This window comes from Balaenoptera physalus (genome assembly GCF_965194825.1).
Source record: "Balaenoptera physalus genome assembly, chromosome: 19".
Lineage (NCBI taxonomy): Eukaryota > Metazoa > Chordata > Mammalia > Artiodactyla > Balaenopteridae > Balaenoptera > Balaenoptera physalus.
In genome coordinates, this window is record NC_138900.1 from 68,171,344 (window position 1) to 68,189,923 (window position 18,580).

At 49.6% G+C, this 18,580-nt stretch overlaps 1 protein-coding gene across 1 annotated transcript in view; it reads right to left on the reverse strand.

Annotated features, from left to right (window-relative positions):
* The window catches only part of FANCA (FA complementation group A), a 50,121-nt gene that overhangs the window by 20,071 nt on the left and 11,470 nt on the right, over nt 1-18,580 (reverse strand). Inside the window, exons 7-20 of the mRNA XM_082438501.1 lie at nt 14,550-14,662; nt 13,168-13,250; nt 12,790-12,823; nt 12,278-12,344; nt 10,799-10,911; nt 9,963-10,039; nt 9,553-9,694; nt 9,109-9,242; nt 7,751-7,861; nt 6,812-6,907; nt 6,664-6,723; nt 5,781-5,869; nt 5,096-5,156; nt 4,956-5,005 (exon numbers count right to left, since the gene is read on the reverse strand). Coding sequence (XP_082294627.1) covers nt 4,956-5,005; nt 5,096-5,156; nt 5,781-5,869; nt 6,664-6,723; nt 6,812-6,907; nt 7,751-7,861; nt 9,109-9,242; nt 9,553-9,694; nt 9,963-10,039; nt 10,799-10,911; nt 12,278-12,344; nt 12,790-12,823; nt 13,168-13,250; nt 14,550-14,662 — 1,230 coding nt within the window. The remainder of the gene's footprint in view (nt 1-4,955; nt 5,006-5,095; nt 5,157-5,780; nt 5,870-6,663; nt 6,724-6,811; nt 6,908-7,750; nt 7,862-9,108; nt 9,243-9,552; nt 9,695-9,962; nt 10,040-10,798; nt 10,912-12,277; nt 12,345-12,789; nt 12,824-13,167; nt 13,251-14,549; nt 14,663-18,580) is intronic.

Sequence of the window (18,580 nt, forward strand, 5' to 3'; positions counted from 1 at the left end):
GAACAAATTCAAGGAAACGGAGAAATTCACAGAAAAGAAACTGTCAGTCATCACTTTCATTAATATCTTCAGAGAGGTAAGACAAAACACTGCAGCTGTGAAACAAGAATGGACTGCTGGGGGCTTCCCTGGTGGCGCAGTGGTTAAGAATCTGCCTGCCAATGCAGTGGACACGGGTTCGAGCCCTGGTCTGGGAAGATCCCACATGCCGCGGAGCAACTAGGCCCATGAGCCACAATTACTGAGCCTGCGTGTCTGAGCCTGTGCTTCACAACAAGAGAGGCCGCAATAGTGAGAGGCACGCGCATCGCGATGAAGAGTGTTCCCCACTTGCCGCAGCTAGAGAAAGCCCTCGCACAGAAACGAAGACCCAACACAGCCATAAATAAATAAATAAAAATTTAAAAAAAAAAAAAAAAAAAAAAGAATCTGCCTGCCAATGCAGCGGACATGGGTTCGAGCACTGGTGTGGGAAGATCCCACGTGCCACGGAGCAACTAAGCCCGTGCACCACAACTACTGAGTCTGCACTCTAGAGCCCACGAGCCACAACTACTGAGCCCAAGTGCCATAACTACTGCAGCCCGCACGCCTAGAGCCCATGCTCTGCAACAAGAGAAGCCACCACAGTGAGAAGCCCGCGCACCACAACGAAGAGTAGCCCCGGCTCATCACTAGAGAAAGCCTGCGTGCAACAACAAAGACCCAACGCAGCCAATAAAAAAAAAATTAAGAAGCTATACCATGCAAATACCAAAAAAAAAAAAAAAGCTGGTTTTAATAGCAGACAAAATAGAAATTAAAGTAAAAAGCCTAACAGAGACATTACATAATAACAAAGGGAAAAACATCCAGCAAGAGAAGCCTGTATTTTAACAATTACGAACTTTCTTGCAACAAGACAAATCTGACAGAATTATAAGGAGAAACTGACAAAATCACAACCACCTCCACAATAAACTGATAAACCAAAGACACAGAAAACTATTCAGGATACAGAAAACTTGAGAATAAGCACAATTTAACAGACAGACCCTACAGTCCAAAACTGAAGGACATGTGTTGTTTTCAAGGATGCGCGGAATGTCTGCAAATTCCAAGCAAATTCTGAAAGGAAGTCTTGACAAGTAGAAAAAACTCCATACAAAGTGAATCATATTCTTTGCGAAAAATGCAATTAAATTGGAATTCAACAATAAAAACTCATGGGCAAATACCTAAATGTTTAAAAATTTTAAAAATTTACTTAAAACTAACTTACAAATTATGAGAAAATCATAGCACAATGGTTGAGTATTTAGAACTGACCGACAGTGTAAGAACTACACATTGAAACTTTTGGAAGGCAGCTAAAGTGATATCTGCAGGTAAAATTTATTAAAATATGCCTGTTTTAAAACACAAGAAAATTTATAAAACAATAAACTACCACTTTAACAAGTTATAAAAAGAACAACATAGTAAACCCAAAGAAAACAAAAGGTAAATAATAAAGTTAAAATCTAAAAACAAATAGAAGATTTTTTAAAAAACAGCAGGGAGGGGGACTTCCCTGATGGCGCAGTGGTCGAGAATCCGCCTGCCAATGCAGGGGACACGGGTTCGAGCCCTGGTCCGGGAAGATCCCACATGCCGCGGAGCGGCTGGGCCCGTGCGTCACAACTACTGAGCCGGCGCTGTAGAGCCCGCGAGCCACAACTAGAGAAAGCCCGTGTGCAGCAACGAAGACCCAATACAGCCAAAAATACATAAATAAAATAAATAAATTTTAAAAAAAAATTAAAAAAAAAAAACAGCAGGGAGGGGCTTCCCTGGTGGCACAGTGGTTGAGAATCCACCTGCCAATGCAAGGGACACAGGTTCGAACCCTGGTCTGGGAGGATCCCACATGCCGTGGAGCAACTAAGCCCATGCGCCACAACTACCGAGCCTGCGCTCTAGAGCCCGAGAGCCACAACTACTGAGCCTGTATGCCACAACTACTGAAGCCCGCGCACCTAGAGCCCACGCTCCACAACAAGAGAAGCCACCGCAATGAGAAGCCTGCGCACCACAACGAAGAGTAGCCCCGGCTCGCCACAACCAGAGAAAAACCCACGTGCAGCAAGGAAAACCCAACGCAGCCAAAAATAAATAAATTTATTTTTAAAAAAAAAACCCTCTTTAAAAAAAAACAAAACAACCAGCAGAGAAGGGGTTTTTCTCTGGTGGTGCAGTGGTTAAGAATCCGCCTGCCAATGCAAGGGACATGGGTTCAAGCCCTGGTCCGGGAAGATCCCACATGCCGCAGAGCAGCTAAATCCATGCATCACAACTACTGAGCCTGAACTCTAGAGCCCACAAGCCACAACTACTGAGCCCACGTGCCACAACTACTGCAGCCCGCGTGCCTAGAGCCCGTGCTCCGCAGCAGGAGAGGCCACCTCAATGAGAAGCCCCCACTCGCCACAACTAGAGAAAAGCCCATGCGCAGCAGCAAAGACCCAATGCAGCCAAAAATAAAAATAAATAAAATAAATAAATTTATTTAAAAAACCCAAAACAGCAGGAAGGACACAATATAAAAGACTGGTTATGTGATAAAATTAATAAAACAGACAAGTCTTTAAGTAATGAATGAGTCATAAAAAAAGGCAAAATTAACACTAGCATGAAAAAAATTTTAAGAAGGGATGAAAAGTACAGATGTGATTTAAAATTTTTTAAATCACAATAGAATATCATGAAAAATGATACATCAATAGATTTTCAAACTGAGATGAAATGGACAATTTTCTAGAAATATATATAAAAGCTAACTCGAGAATAAAAAACCTGACTACACCGATAACCATTCAAGAAACTGAGTCAGCAGCCAAAAGTCTTGCCTCCACAAAGACACCATGAACAGATGATTTTGCAGCCAGATTTTACCAAACCTTAAGGGACACATGATCCCTGTGTGACACAAACTATTTCAGGGGACAGGAAAGAGGGAAGGCTGCCCGGTTCGTTCTATGAGGAACCAAATACCTTAATGGCAAAGCAGCCAAGGTGAGTCTAACAGAATGAGACACAGATGCAAGGATCCTAAATAAAGTATCAGTAAACCAAATTCAGCAGTTTATAAAACAAAAAACTGTTACCAATTAGGGGGTATTCCAGGAACGCAAAGACAGTGGAAAAACCTATCAATGTAATTATCACATAGCCGATGACAGGAGAACAGCACAATCATCTCAAGGGATGCCAAAAAAAGCATGAATTCCTGCTAAAAGTCCTTAGCAAATTCACAGAGGGAACTCTTTTAATATGGTAAGGAGTATATATATATATATATATATATATATATATATATATATATACATATACACATATATAAAACTACAGCAAATAGAATTAATGGTAAAACTCTAGAAGCAGTCCTATTTCAGCCAGGAACAAGACACGAGGCCAGCTTTCACTTCTACGATTGCTCATTATACTAAAATCCTACCCAACACAGTGACAAACACTGAGAGGCATAATAATCTGACAGGAGGAGGCAAACTTGATCTTGTGGATGGCATGACTGCATAGAAAATCTCACCACCCACTGGGAGTAAGTTCAACAGTTAATGGAAACAAGGGCACCTACACCTCAGCAACAGCCAATGAAGAAGACAGAAAAGAACATGCAGTTCACAACAAAAGCTAGGTACCGAGTAGCAAGGCTGACAAAAATTTACAAGAGTTTTATGAAGAAAAACCACAAAACACTAGTAAAAGACTTGTAAAAACAAAGACGTACTATGTTCCTGGAAGGAAAAACTCAGTACCATAATAAAGCCAAATATCCTCAAATTAATCTATAAAATCAATGAAATTGCACTCAAAATTTTAAAGTTTTCATGGAGATATAGCCAAGGATGTTCACTGAAGCACTGTTAACAAAGCATAAAAGTGGAAGTAACCTAAGGGTCCAACTCCAGGATGGTAAGTTAATCTATTTATTCCGTAGGCATGTGGCCTGCACCCTGGGGTGTGCGATGTGGCAGTTTGCAGACACAACAGAATTCCACACAGCATTAAACCAACCAGAGCACACGACCAACGGGGGGAGTGAAAATGCAAGTCACAGAACAACACACACTGCTATCAAATCCACTTTGAAAACACACAAGACCACACTGTGTGGTGTGTTTGTGTGTGGACATAATTTACAGTTATAAACATATAAAACAAAAGGATAAAAAATAGAGGAAAACTTTATGCACCAACTTCAGGATAATGATTTTCTTGGAGGAAAAGGGGAGGGGATCAGAGACCTGGGGTAAGACGTATCTGGACTATTTCAAGAAAAAAAAGGAAAGATAGCAAAAATATTAATGTGAATGGGGCATAGGGGTGTTTTTTTACTGGTCTCTTTACTTTTGGAATATCTTATGCCAAAAATAAATAAAAGTAAGGATCCCAGAGAATGACCTAATCATAAGATGAAAAAGCTTATTTTTACTTTCTAGGCCCTGTATCTTTTCAATCTTCTCACAGGACCCATCACTTCACATAAGACACTGGAAAATAGGGTTTATAGTTTTCTGTTTCTGCCACCTCTCTGCTCCTGGAGGTCCTCAGTGTGAGCCGGGGGACGGGACCCCCGTTCTACACGTGGTCTCCACTCTCCCCAAATCATCACAGTGGGAGGCTTTCACCTCTCCCTTTTCCTTCTTTCCTTAAATTCTCCTCCTTTCCCAATGATTATGTAGCAAAAACACTATTTTCTTTAATTCCCAGACTAATCATCCTAAAAGTTCATTGAAAAATGTTAAGTTGTGATATTCAGAATCAAAGAAATTTTCTTTTTAACATTTTAACCGACTAATTTTGAGCCAACTTTTTATAAGCAAAGCATACATGTGACAAAACACATTTCTCTACAGAAGAGCCACAGCTCCTTGCGCTGTTAGCCCCCAGATGAGCCGCGCTGCCATGCGTACCTCCTCAGGGACTCTATGAGAACGGCCCGGGAATCAGGGACCCTCGGGAGCTGAGAGGGAAGACAGGACTTGGGTGAGACGCCGACAGGGACCCCGTTCTCTGCCGACCCGGCCCCACGTTCACGGCGACGTGTACTGACCACTCGCGGTGTGAGCAGGGCGGGGAGAAAGCGGGACAGGTAGTAGGACCTCCGGAATATGCTGCAACAGAAAAGGCCAGGCTCAGGGGTGCCCCACCTCGATCAGAGGACCCTCAGTGAGGGCAGTGACCGTCCACGTCCAGGGCCATCCCTGCAGGCCAGAGCGTGGGCCACGTGCTGTCACGTTTCAAGGCTATGACACTGTATCACGTTTTCAAGTATTCTTTCCCACTGTTTTGGGACACTTCACACAAAGGGAACTCTGTGCTGGTGACCACCTGCACCCAGAGAGTCTGGAGGATTCCAGATGCATGACCCTGGAACCTGGGTTCATCCGCAGCCACGAGGTTGACCGTGGGAGCTGGAAGGTGTGCGCGTTTCTCAGAGGCAAAGCCTTAAGAAAGCTACCCCACAGCTACCCCGTACTGGTAGCAACCAGAATTCAACGTGTTTTGGCGTCACACCAAATTCAACAAAATTTTGCTATTCAACTCCCTGTGCTGGCTTCACACGGTCACCGTTGAAGCATGAACAAGAAAAGTCATCGTGGCCAAAGGGAGGGCCTGTTCTGGTCTCTCTGAACAGTCTGTGCTATGGGGCACCTCGGCTTTCCGCAAGGGAGCTCATGTCACAGCAGGGGCTCGGCAGCACCTGCCCACCAGCCCTTCAGGCAGCGTAACCCCACCTGGCCTCCAGGACGGCGGCGGGAATCTTCCCCTTGTGTTCAAACACCATGATGGCCTTCTCAACATCCTGGGACGTTTGGCGGTGGGGCTGGCTCCAAGCGGGGAGGACGGAAAAGAACACAAGATTTAAAAGAAAAGTCAGAAGCAGAGCAGGGCCACGGTTCTGTGGTCGGGCGATAGGCATGACAGAGTAAGCGGACATGCAGACAAACTCCCTGATACCAGCAAAACCACAAGGAGGGATCAACTGCTGCCCCGGCCCCAGAGAGCTCAGCACCTCCGGGAAGCCACAGCCACCCCCAGGCTCCATGTGTCTGTGCCCTCCACCCCGCTTCCTGCTGCCCTTCTGGCAGAGACAAGGATCCCAATGCAAGATTTTCAGGTGGGAAGGTGCCAAGACCTAATTTTTGAGATTTAAAAAAATTATGAAATGGCAACTTGTGAACAGCAATAAATCTTAAATAGAAAACTATGTTAAATATTTTAAAGTATTCGCCTAACAGTCCAACAGGAAGGGCTCTCCAGAGACTCGCAACTTTGAAGTAAAAGTATCTTAGGAAAGCACACACACACCCCATACGGCCATCCGACATTGGTCTACATAAATATAGTTCACATTTTTTTCTGTAATTCCTAGAAAAACATGACACCGCCCTTCCCCAACTGTTTTACAGACCACTTTGTCCGTGAAACCACGGGAAGGGGGACCTACTGGAAGAAGCATCCCTGTAAAAGGTGACCCTTGCTGCTGCTCTGAACAGTGTGGATACGACAGGACAAACACTGGAGCACAGCTCACCCCAGCTGCCGCACACGCACTGGGGCCCAGACAGAAAAGGCTCAGACACGCAGAGACGCTCAGCGACGAGCCCAGGACGTTACCTCGGCGACGTCCCCAGCTGAAGACAAACCCTCACAGCGCCCCATGTTTTCTACAGAAACCTGCGAAGACACGGGCGCACGTGAGGACCCAGACAGGCACTGGCCCGCGCCGAGAGGAGGAGCAGGCGGCGGGGGGGGCGGGACTCGCCTCGAGGTCGGCCAGGCGCGTCCTGGCCAGCGCCACGTAGTCGGTGAGGAGGGCGCGGTACTTGCTGGGAACCAGCGGCGGGTGGAGGATGTGCACCTGCGGGCAGAGGGCGGAGCAGGTCCATCAGCCCATCAGCTGTCCTGACTTTCTGGGGGAGACACTCGTACTGACGGCAACAAAGTTGAAGAATTAGCCACAGACCCCAGGGGGGTCTGGAGGTGGGGCAGACGGAGTCCTGGGTGAGGGTCTCTGCACGGGGCCGGGAGGGGCAGCAGGTGCCCTGCCCCAGAGCCGGCCCCGCCCACACACACGCAGCCCTCCTCCCCTCGGAGGGAGGCGTCGGGGCCCCAGGGGCAGCAGGGACTGAGCTGCACGGGGAGACCGGACTCCAGGCTGCGTGAGTTACGTCACATGTATTCTTTGAAATGAAATACGCATTTCTTAATTAAAAAAAGAAGGTGAGATTCCTTTTCCAAGTGCCCTACCCCTCAAAGCAAATGCTGGTTATGTCATCTGATTACAAAAGAAAGCTCATCGCAAGGCACTTTCTAATCATGAGACTAATGTACATGGTGATAAAGAACGCAAACTGGAGCGTGAAGTCTTCCACTCCCAGAAGGCACGTCCAAAGCCACTGGGGGCATATTCTTCCAGATCCTTCTCCTTCAATATAAAAATATATCATTTTTAAAAACCAAACATGGGACCCAGGACACTCACTGGCCTCAGTGTCCATGGTATGGGGACCCCTTTCTATGCAGGCACCAGGCCCCCTTCGCTCACTCACCAGCTCCTAGGACCACACGCGGCTGGTTTCTGGGCATTTACTGTAAGAAACATGCCTCCCCAGGAGTGCACCGACACCCCAGGGTGGCGTTTGCATTCTGTGACTGTCACTTGCGGGGCTGCCCTGAGCTGAACGTGCCGCCGGCCTCTCACCTGCAGGTACCGGGGGGCCTCGAAGGGCACGAGGTCAGACAGGAACTTGAAGAGGAAGACCAGCGCCTTCTTGCTGCAGCTGTGGAAGCCCCTTGCGCTCCCGAAGGTGGCCTGTGAGGAGGATGGGCATGAGGCGGGGGCGACAGGAGGACCTGCCGTGGGGTGGCCATGGCTACATCCCGGCCTCAAATACAGCAGAAAAAGGGAAGCAAAGCCACTTCAGTTCATTTGTCTTTAGGACGACATGGCTGTGGCCTAGCTAAACAGATGGACTGAAAATATATTTAAAAAATTAAAAATATATTGCTGTAGAAAATGGTAAATATGGTGTCTTTCTATGAACGTTAGAGACAGGATTTGTTAACCACCCTGCGAGAGTCCCTTCCTCACAGGTGAATTCATTCCACTCCAGCCCCAAGCCCGTCTGAGTGGACGAGATCCCTGCAGGGGTGGGGCCTCGGGCAAAGTGCCCAGGCCACAGCAGGAGAGTGGACTCTTATAGAACCCAGGGCGCCCAGGGGTGCCTGTGGGTGCCCAGGGCAGGGAGGTTCTGAAGAGGTGTCAACCCTGAATATGTCCCGATGAGCCTGCAGAGACCAGCACTCGCCTCACGCCAGCCATAAGAGGCCCACCTGCCACATCACGAGGCCCACGGAAGCTCCTCCTCCAAAGCACACCCTGTGGTTCTTCGGAACAATTGTGCTGTCAGACAGACGACAGGCACGAAGTCCTCAGAACGAGCACACAAGGCTGACACCACTGGCCCTACTGCCGGAGCACTGGGTGCACTCCGGTAAGCCCCTCGGGGCCAGGACTGTGGACGCAGTCACTGAGTCCACGTGCCTCCAGCAGGAGCCCCTGGCCCACTGTGTGGAGCTGGGGTAAGCGCAGGGCCAGGAGGGAGCTTCATTCCGCAAAAGAAAGAACCACACCCACCATCTCTACGGCACACCAGGCACAGAGCCGGGCGGATGCAGAGAGAGGCGGGCTCTCCAAGAGGCCACAGCTACACCACCCAAAGCTTCTGCAAAGAACAGGGCTCGTAAACCCAAATCCACACACGCCCAACCTTCAAAGCTGATGTCCCAAAGATGCCCCCCAGGCCCAGCAGCCTGGGAAGAGCGGCAAACACGCGCAGGTGGCGGGAAACAGGGAAGAGAGGAGGGCGCTCCCCCACAGACGTGAAACCAATCACAGCGCAGCACACTGTGCAAAAAAAGGCAGCTGTGTTCGCTTTCACCCTTCCCTGCTGGATTTCACTCATTTTCTCGTGAGAGACGGCAGGAGGCCCAATGAGGCAGATGGGAAGCTGAGCAGTCTCGGCAGAGCCGACCCCAGCGGGAGCGCAGGCGGCTCACCTGGAACCAGGCGGCATAGGACGGGAAGGCAGCTGGGCCCTCCAGCGCAGCCTGCCGTGCAACCAGGAACGCCAAGACCATGCTGTCCAGGTCACAGCTCTCGAACGCATGAGCCAGCAAACGCGACACCCAACCTAGGTGAGGACAGTGGCACGGCTGTGGACGGGGGCTGGGGCGGGGGTGGGGGAGCAGGCAGGACAGTCCGCTCATCCAACACCGACCCCCAGGCCCTGGGTGGCGGCCCGCACACAGCCTGGCAGCGGGTACACGGGCAGGCCGACAGCAGAGGGCGGTCCAGAGGGCACTGGCTGGGCAGGCGGGAAGGGCTTCCATCCTCACTGAGCCAGACACAGCGATTCGGCCCGCAGGCTCGCCCCAGCGCCGGTCCACGGATCACACGCGCACACACGCACGGAACACAGCGGGGCTCCCATCCCCGCGCACCGTTAACCAGCTGCTGTGCGTCTGGCAAGCAGATCACCAGTGTGGACACGCAGGACAGCACGTGTTGCCAGTTCACCTCCCGTGTCTCCAGAACTTCTTGTAAGCAGTCCACTAGCTCCTCTGGGCTCAGGATCACGAAGAGCTGCAACCAAAGTGTCAGAGCTGGACCCTCGCCTCCCTCCCCCTCTGCATCGAACACAACCTAGACTCGAGACACCTGCCCCTTCTGACCCCCACGGCCAGCAGCGGCTGGAGGGAGTTCTCATTTGAGGACAAGGTGCTTTGCCCACGTGACAAGTTCAGTCTCTGGACCCGGACGGCGGTCCAGCCACGGACGGCCGTGGCTGTGGCATCTCCTGGGACCCCCAGAGCCCGTGCAGCAGGTCTTGGACCCCACCCCGTGCACTTACCCTACGGTACAGGCCACTGAGCAGAGGCGGGGTCCTTGCAAAGCTCCACTCTCTCTGCATCTGAACAGCGTCGGAAACTTCATTCAGGAGGAAACACACAAAACGTCACATCAGTAATCATCAAAAAGTTCAATATCAATAAAGTACCTTGTTTTAATTTGCACTTTTCCAAATGTTATGTGAACTTCACCATTTCCCCATTTTCCAGCCATTTTTTTATGTCATGAAATGTCTGTGTCTTTGGTACTCCTTGATCATATCTGCTATAAATATCCTCCAACCCATCAATTACACATTAATTTTGCTGCTTTTAAACTTTCACTATGAATAAGCAGTCAGTGAGGACGTGTTGAAAGGACACGGTTGGAAAGCATGCATCAGCCAGGCCAGGCCCTCCGGAGGGGCAACAGCCTCTGTCGGGGGCTTCCGTGGGCCCCTGGATGCAGCACCACAGACAAGGCGCCATCAGGAGCCTCACAGACCGCCCAGCCCTCACGGGACAGTGCGTCAGGCAGAAGATGACTCGGGTGTTAGACACCTTCCAGAAAGCCATGCAGCCACACAGAAAATGCTGACGTGAGCCGCAGAAACAGAACCTTGGAATTCACAGTATGAGCACTGTTTTAAAAACCTATCTAGAAAAGACAGGAAGGGCTTCATATTAAAGATATTCTACTTTGGCAATGGGTGACGCTTCTTTAATTCTAAATTTTCTTTATGGGAAAGTGTTGCTTTCAAATGAGAAGATGTTTAATGACAAATGGACTGTCCTCCCCGTGCTAACATCCGCGGCCCGAGCTTCTGTCAAGGGAGGCACCCAGGGCACCAGGACCCACCTTTCAGCACAGGCTTGTGGGTGAGGATCTGGGTCAGAGTGTGACAGAAGAACCTCTTGGGAGACTCGGTTGAAATTATACTTCGATACATGTGTCCACTGAACACACTGAACCTGCAGACGCAGCAGAGGATCTCAGGGGAGGGGACCCCTGCAGGTTGCCGCCACTCAACAGTGCCAGCACCTGACAGCGGCACCTCACGCACGAGGAGCGGCTCACTGGCAAAGCAGCCAGGGACCTGCAGGCCCCCGACTCCAGACCCCCAGCTCAGGCTCACAGGCTGGCCCTGCCCACGCTTCCCCAGCCAGGCCTGCAGCCAGGCTGCCATGCCACAGACGGAAATGGAATCCAGGGGAGCGTCGCTTCAACAGGACAGAATCAAAGGCAATGGAGTCGCTGTCACATGGAGAAGCAAGAAGGTCAGAGTGAGGTCACAGAGGGCTGGGCCTCGCAGGAGGTGACGGAGGTCACAGTGACCACAGCCAGTGGCTGGACCCAGGCCCAGCACACGTCGCAAAGCCTCGGTCTCCCCATCTGTGAAATGGGAACCAGAGGTGGCAGGGCCATGGTTCGCACTGAGCACCTGATCCTGCCCCGGCACATGGAGGCTCTCAACCGCACCTGGAGCCAGGGACGTCCTCCTCCCGACAGGAGAAGCAAGAAAAGGAGAGGGAGCAGGATGTCACTGACAGGTGAGGAGGGACAGAGGGAGACCGGGACCGACAGCAGGGTGTCATGATCAGCCCCACCCGATCCCTCAGGGGAGAGAATCCAGGGCCCTAGCAGCCACGTGAACTGCCCATGTCACACGTGCAGTGAGGAGGCTCCAGGCAGGACGGCCACCCAGACTGGGAGGGGACGTCTGATTTTACTCTAAGTGTTGGCAACTAATAAAAAACGTGGAAAGTCATGATCTGACTCTCGGGACAAGTCTGAGCACGGACTCAGCACATCGTGAAAACGCATAGAACAGAGCAGTGTTCTATATGCAGATTAGTAAAGTACTCACACAGCAGGTTTGAGGACTATTAAAGTAATCGTGGAGAAGAGGTAATCAGGAGCAAAATAATTGAAAAATGGAAAGAGTAACAAAGCCTGGAAGTGCTGGGAAATCTCCTGGGTTCCCAGGAGAGAGCCAAGGCCCAGGTGGCCTCACCCCATGTTACTCTGAAGCAAACCTGACACCCCAACGTTTGGTCCCCGAGTCCCCGGATGCGCCTCCACAGAACCAAGGAGAGCAAGTGGAGGGTCCCGCGGGGGCCGGCGTGACAGGCAAGGCCTCCCCGGCTGGGACCCCGAGGACCCCCTCCCCTCAGACCCGGAGGTGGCATGGGTCCCACAGGAAGGGCCTCATCTTCAGAGGACGTCTAGTGCTTTCCAGCTCCTGATGTCACCACAATGGCAAAGGATCACTGGGCCTTCGGGGGCGGCCAGCATACCTGGAACCACTCAGCCGGCAGGCCCACCTCCAGAACTTACCAGCAGCTCACTGCCTTGTGTGCTGCGGACCCCTCCTGTATCCCGGCCGCCAAAGCTTCGAGCGCGGCTGAGGCAGAAAAGAGACAGACACACATCATCACCGTCCATCATAAACAGCCCCGACCAAGTGCTTCTGGGCAAGTCAGGTAACGGACACCTTGCCATCACAGGCCTCCTAGGCCCCCGAACCCCCCCCGAAGCACAAGCCCTGCAAGATCCCTAGTGTCTCAGTGGTACCAGACTTAAGCCTTGAAAATCAAGCACAATATGTAGGCAAGAAAATGCTTCCCTAATGAACCATTCAACTGGTCACCACTGCTGCTCTGGAGATCAAATGTGAAGCCACCAAAACTGACAGCAGGAGAAAAACAAGTAAGTTGGTGAGTTTAGACCCAATCACAACCGTGCAAGAGGCCTGCCAGGAGCAGCACTGAGCTGGAAAGGCGGCGAACCGCAGGAATCCCTAACCAGCAAGGGAGGCCATTTACAACGTGGGCCACAGAGCCACTCACAAGCCAGCATCCTCTCGAGAACAGCAACGGCCACCTGTGGGGACAGAACACTGCAGTTACACAGGGGCACAAGCGAGCCAGCTGTCACCCCAAAGTAAAACAAGACTCGACTTTACAAAGAGCTCGTCTCCAGATTCCCCCTCAGGCACAGCCCAGGATCTGGGCCGTGGGGAGGGCTGTACCCTCGTGGGCCGTGGGGAGGGCTGTACCCTCGAGAGCCGTGGGGGAGAGACCACCGCCCAGGCCCGTGCCCTCACATCTGCACTCAGGGGCGCCCTGTGGTGACAGCAAAGCGGACTTCCCCGTATAGAGCTGACAACTACAGCGTGGGTCCCTCGTGCTGCAGCCGCTGCCCCACGAGGCCTGGTGTCCTCCCACCTGGGTCATCCACTCCGGCTCCACGGTTCCTCTCACATCCACGTTCTTCTGGAATCCCCTCAAAACAAGCATTTGCACAAAATCTGAAAGCCACAAAACCAAAGCATTTACATACACTGTGGTCTCTGAACAGCCGTGAATCACACAGACCACCAGCTTCAGAGGGGCCGGCAGGGTGAGGACCTGCACGGAGCTGGGGGGACACCGGCTCCTGGCCCCAGGGAGCCCACCGACCACACCACCAAACCCAGCCAAGCAGAGCCTCTTCCCCGAGCCACACTCCACGCGAAAAGGAAACACAATCCATCAAGTTTATAGGAAGGATTTTCTCACTGAAAACAGAAAAGTATCGTCTAAGGGTTTTACGTGGCCTTCCTCTCAGCCAATCTCCTACACCAACCATACATGGACGGTTCTAGGGCCCGGAAGCATTACATTGTGGGGAATGAGGCAGGAAATGGACTCATACCTTCTGAAAAGGTTACGACCAATGGGACTGAAATTAAAAAGATTTTGTCAAATTTCAATTTAAACTTAATCTGGGACCAGATTACAGGATTCAGGAATTGGAAATAATTCACATCACCAAGAAAGTTTTAGGAAAAAGGAATGCACATTTTGCAAAGGAAAACAGTCCACAAGCCAACTAACTGTAGGGAACCCCTCCCCTCGAGGTTTCCGTTTACTTGTGGACTGCATTCCTTCGGCATGACCGGTGACGGCGGGCCTGCTGACTCGGGGAGAACGGGAAGGTGCCAGAAGAACAGGGTGTGGCGCTGCCCAGGCGTCCACAGCAGGGCAGCCCTGCTCACCCAAAGTCCCCACATTCAGATAAGGATTCCTGCCCAAGCTCCCACTTTGCTTCTCCCGGGCACCTTGTAAAACCACTGCCTAGAATTGAGCCGTGGAAAGCCAGTGGCCACCGTACAAGCACTGGTGCCTTCCACTGTGCTCTCTCCTGCTCGCTTGTGACCTGGACGGAGGACGGCCCATCCCCAGCTCCCTGGGATCTGTAAATAACCAACCTGTGACCCTACGTCCTTTGCACATTGTCTAGGAGCTGCGTCTTCAGTCAAATCAGCCCTGGACTCTCGCTTCCCCGAAGTGGGAGCTGGGATGCCGGGGGAGCCACCTGCCTCTGCTTGCAGGTCACAAGGTACACATCCTTAACACACCAGCTCCGGCCCAACCCATCAGGTCAACAGGCTGACATTTGCACACAACTCAAGTTCAACGCAAACCCACAACGACAGGTACAGACTGCAATGACTTCCTGTTGGAGTGTGTGGGCCGCTATGCTTCCCACAGATCGTCACAGCAGAAAGCATTCCCACTGGTCTAAAAAAATTGTACCCAAGAACCCACCTCTGCCGTGAACTTACCAGAAAGCATAGCCCTGGCGACGTCGGCGTGCTGACAGGGTGCCTCTGTCTGCTCACACAGCAGGCGCAGGTCCCTGGAGAGCCAGGCCACCACGGCCTGAGAGTCGGCATGGCTGGGGGCACAAGCACACAGCTCACCTGACCCCATTATTCTACTTTCTTTCACACTCACTCCACTGACAGCAAGCTGGCGACTACCTCAGCCTTCCCGTCCCAAGTCACAACGGGGCCAGCAGATGTACAAGGGGCATCAGGAATGGCTGCCACTGATGTTAAAAATCATCACTTTTTTCAAATAGTTTATTTATTTGGAGTAGCTTACTGTTCTTGGGGGAAAAAAGAAATTTCAGTAATAACAAATAGTGAGAGTAGCGATCATGGGCTCTAGATGTCAGCAATGCAGCAGCCCTGCAGGACAGCCCTTGTCTGGGTGCAGAGCAGCGGGGTGGGGGAGCCCTCACCCGCCTCCCCTGTCAGATTTTTATTTCCCTGGAGAATAAGGATGATGAGCATCTTTTCACGTGCTTGGCTATCTGTAAATCTTCTTTAGAGAAACATCTACTGAAATCCTTCGTCCATTTTTTAATTGGATTATTTTTCTTCTTGTTGAAGTTTAAGAATTCTTTTTTTCTAGATACTAGGTTCTTATCAGATATATGATTTGCAAACAATTTGTATGCACTGTCTGTTCATTGTTTTGATAGGGACGACACACTAAAGTTTTAAAACTTGATGAGGCCTAAATGACCTATTTTTTCTTTTGTTGCAGGAGTTTTCGGTGTCATAGCCAAGAAACCCCTGCCTGGTCCAAGGTCATGTAGACTTACGCTCAGATCTTCTTCTAGGAGGTTTATGGTTTTAGCCCTTAGGTTTAGGTCTCTGATGCACTGAGTTAGTTGCCATCTGTAGTGTGAGGTAGGGTCCAACACCATTCTTTTGCATGTGGATGTCCAGTGGTCCCAGCACCACTGCTGACAAGACTGTTTTCCCCGTTAAGTGGTCTGAGCACCGTTGTCAAAAGTCAACTGACCATAAACGTATGAGCTTACATCTGGATCCTCAAGCCTACTGCTTATCTATACGTCAGTTCTTATGCCAGGACCGCACTGTCCTGATAATTACAGTCTTGTGGTAAGCTCTCAAAACCGGATGTGGGGACTTCCCTGGCAGTCCAGTGGTTAGGACTCCACACTTCCACTGCAGGTGCACAGGTTCGACCCCTGGTTGGGGAACTAAGATCCTGCATGCCGCATGGCATGGCCAAAAATAATTAATTAATTAATTAAAATAAAAACAGGATGTGTGAATCTTCCAATTTTTTTTCCTTCTTTCTGAATAATTTTTGGCTATTCAGGGTCCCTTGCATTTCCATATCAATATTAGGACAAGCTTGTCAATGTCTTTAAAAATGCCAGCTGAGATTTTGAAGGATCCTGACTGAGTTCATACATCACATTGGGGAGCAGTGCCATCTTGACAATATTAAGTCTTCTAATCCACGGATATGGAACGTCTATTTATTTAGGTCTTAATTTCTTTCAATGATGCTTTATATAGGGCTTCCCTGGTGGCGCAGTGGTTAAGAATCCACCTGCCAATGCAGGGGACACGGGTTTGGGCCCTGGTCTGGGAAGATCCCACATGCCATGGAGCAACTAAGCCCGTGCGCCACAACTACTGAGCCTGTGCTCTAGAGCCCGCAAGCAACAACTGCTGAGCCTGTGCGCCACAACTACTGAAGCCCGTGCGCCTAGAGACTGTGCTCCGCAACAAGAGAAGCCACCGCAATGAGAAGCTCACGCACCGCAACAAAGAGCAGACCCCACTCACCACAACTAGAGAAAGCCCGTGTGCAGCAACGAAGACCCAATGCAGCCAAAAATAAAGAAATAAATAAATTTATTTTAAAAAAATGATGCTTTATAGTTTTCAGTGCACAAGTCTTGTTCTTGTTTAACTTTATTCCTAATTTACTCTTTTTGATGTGTTATTAGATGAAATTACTTCTTAATTTCACCTTCAGGTTGTGCACTGTTATCATACAAAAATACAAGTGATTTTTGTGTATTGGTCTTGCATCCTGCCACCACACAGAACTCATTTATGGCTCCAGAACTTTTTTATGCTGTGGATTTCTCGGGATTTTCTGTATGGAAGATCATGTCATCTGCAGAGAGTTTTACTTCTTCCACTCCAATCTGGATGCCTTTTTCTTTCCCCCTTGCCTAATTCCCTGGCTAGAAACTCCAGTGATGTTGAACGGAAGTGTTAAGAACATTCCTGATCATATGAGAGCCTTCAGTCTCATGACATTGATGTGAGCTGTGGGTTTTTCACAGATGACCTTTATCAGGTTGAAAAGTTCCCGCTACTCCCAGCTTGCTGAGTTTTTATCATGAAATAGTATCAGACTTTGTCAATTGCTTTCTGCTTCTATTAAGACTGTCCTTTTATTAAATATGTTAATTAATTTTCAGATGTTAAACCAACCTTGCATTTTGGGGATACATCTCCCTTATTATGGTGTTTAGACCTTTCATATGTTGCTGGATCCAGTTTGCAAATATTTTGTTGAGAATTTTTGCATCTATATTCATTAGAGACATTGGTCTGTAGTTTTGTTTTGTGACGTCTCTGTCCAGCTTTGATATCAGGGTATTACTGGCCTTGTGGAGTAAGGTGGGAAGTGTTCCAGCCTTCTTTATTTTCTGGAAGAATTTATGAAGGGATAGCACATTTCCTCTTTAAGTCCTTGGCAGAGTTCACAAGAGAAGCCAGGCCCTGAGATTTTCCTTGTGGGAAGCCTTTATATTATTAGTAACTCAGTTTCCTTTCTTGTTACAGATCTATTCAGTTCTTTTCTTTTCAAGCCGGTGCAGTCTTTTGCATTTTTCTGGAAATTCATCCATTTTATCTGTTTTCTAATTTATTGGCAAAAAATTGTTCACAAGGACTTCCCTGGTGGTGCAGTGGTTAAGAATCCGCCTGCCAATGCAGGGGACACGGTTCAAGCCCTGGTCTGGGAAGATCCCACATGCCACAGAGAAACTAGGCCCGCGTGCCTAGAGCCCGTGCTCCACAAGAGACGCCACCGCAACGAGAAGCCTGTGCACCACAACGAAGAGTAGCCCCCAGTCGCCGCAACTAGAGAAAGCCTGCGCGCAGCAACCAAGACCCAATGCAGCCAATAATTAATTAATTAATTAATTTAAAAAAAATTGTTCACAGTATTACCTTAAAATGCTTTTAATTTCTGTACGGTCAGCAGTGATAACCTTTCTTTCATTTTGATTTTAACCATTTATGTCTTTTTTTCATGCTAAGTCTAGCTAAAGGTTTATCAATTTTGCTAACCTTTTCAAAGCCCTTTTCTTTTTTTCATTGATTTTCTCTATTATCTTTCCTATCTCATTGATTTCTGCTCTAATTGTTATTATTTCCTTCCTTCTGCTTGCTCTGGGTTTGGTTTGCTTTTCTCTCTCTAGTTTCTTATGGTCAAAGTTTAAGTCACTGACTTGAGGTCATTCTTTTTTCTCATGTAGGTTTTTGCAGCTATAAATTTCCCTCTAAGCACGACTTTAGCAGCATCTCATACATTTTCATGTGTTGTTCTCCTTTTCATTTGTCTTGAGGTATTTTCTAATTTCCCTTGTGATTTTTTTTCGCTGACCCATTGATTATTTAAAAGTGTATTGCTGGGTTTCCCTGGTGGCGCAGTGATTAAGAATCTGCCTGCCAACACAGGGGACACGGGTTCGAGCCCTGGTCCGGGAAGATCCCACATGCCGCGGAGCAACCAAGCCCGTGCGCCACAACTACTGAAGCCTGCGCTCTAGAGCCCACAAGCCACAACTACTGAGCCCGCGAGCCACAACTACTGCAGCCCGCACGCCTAGAGCCCATGCTCTGCAACAAGAGAAGCCACCACAATGAGAAGCACGCACACCGCAACGAAGAGTAGCCGCCGCTCACTGCAACTAAAGAAAGGCCTCACGCAGCAACGAAGACCCAATGTGGCCAAAGATAAAAAT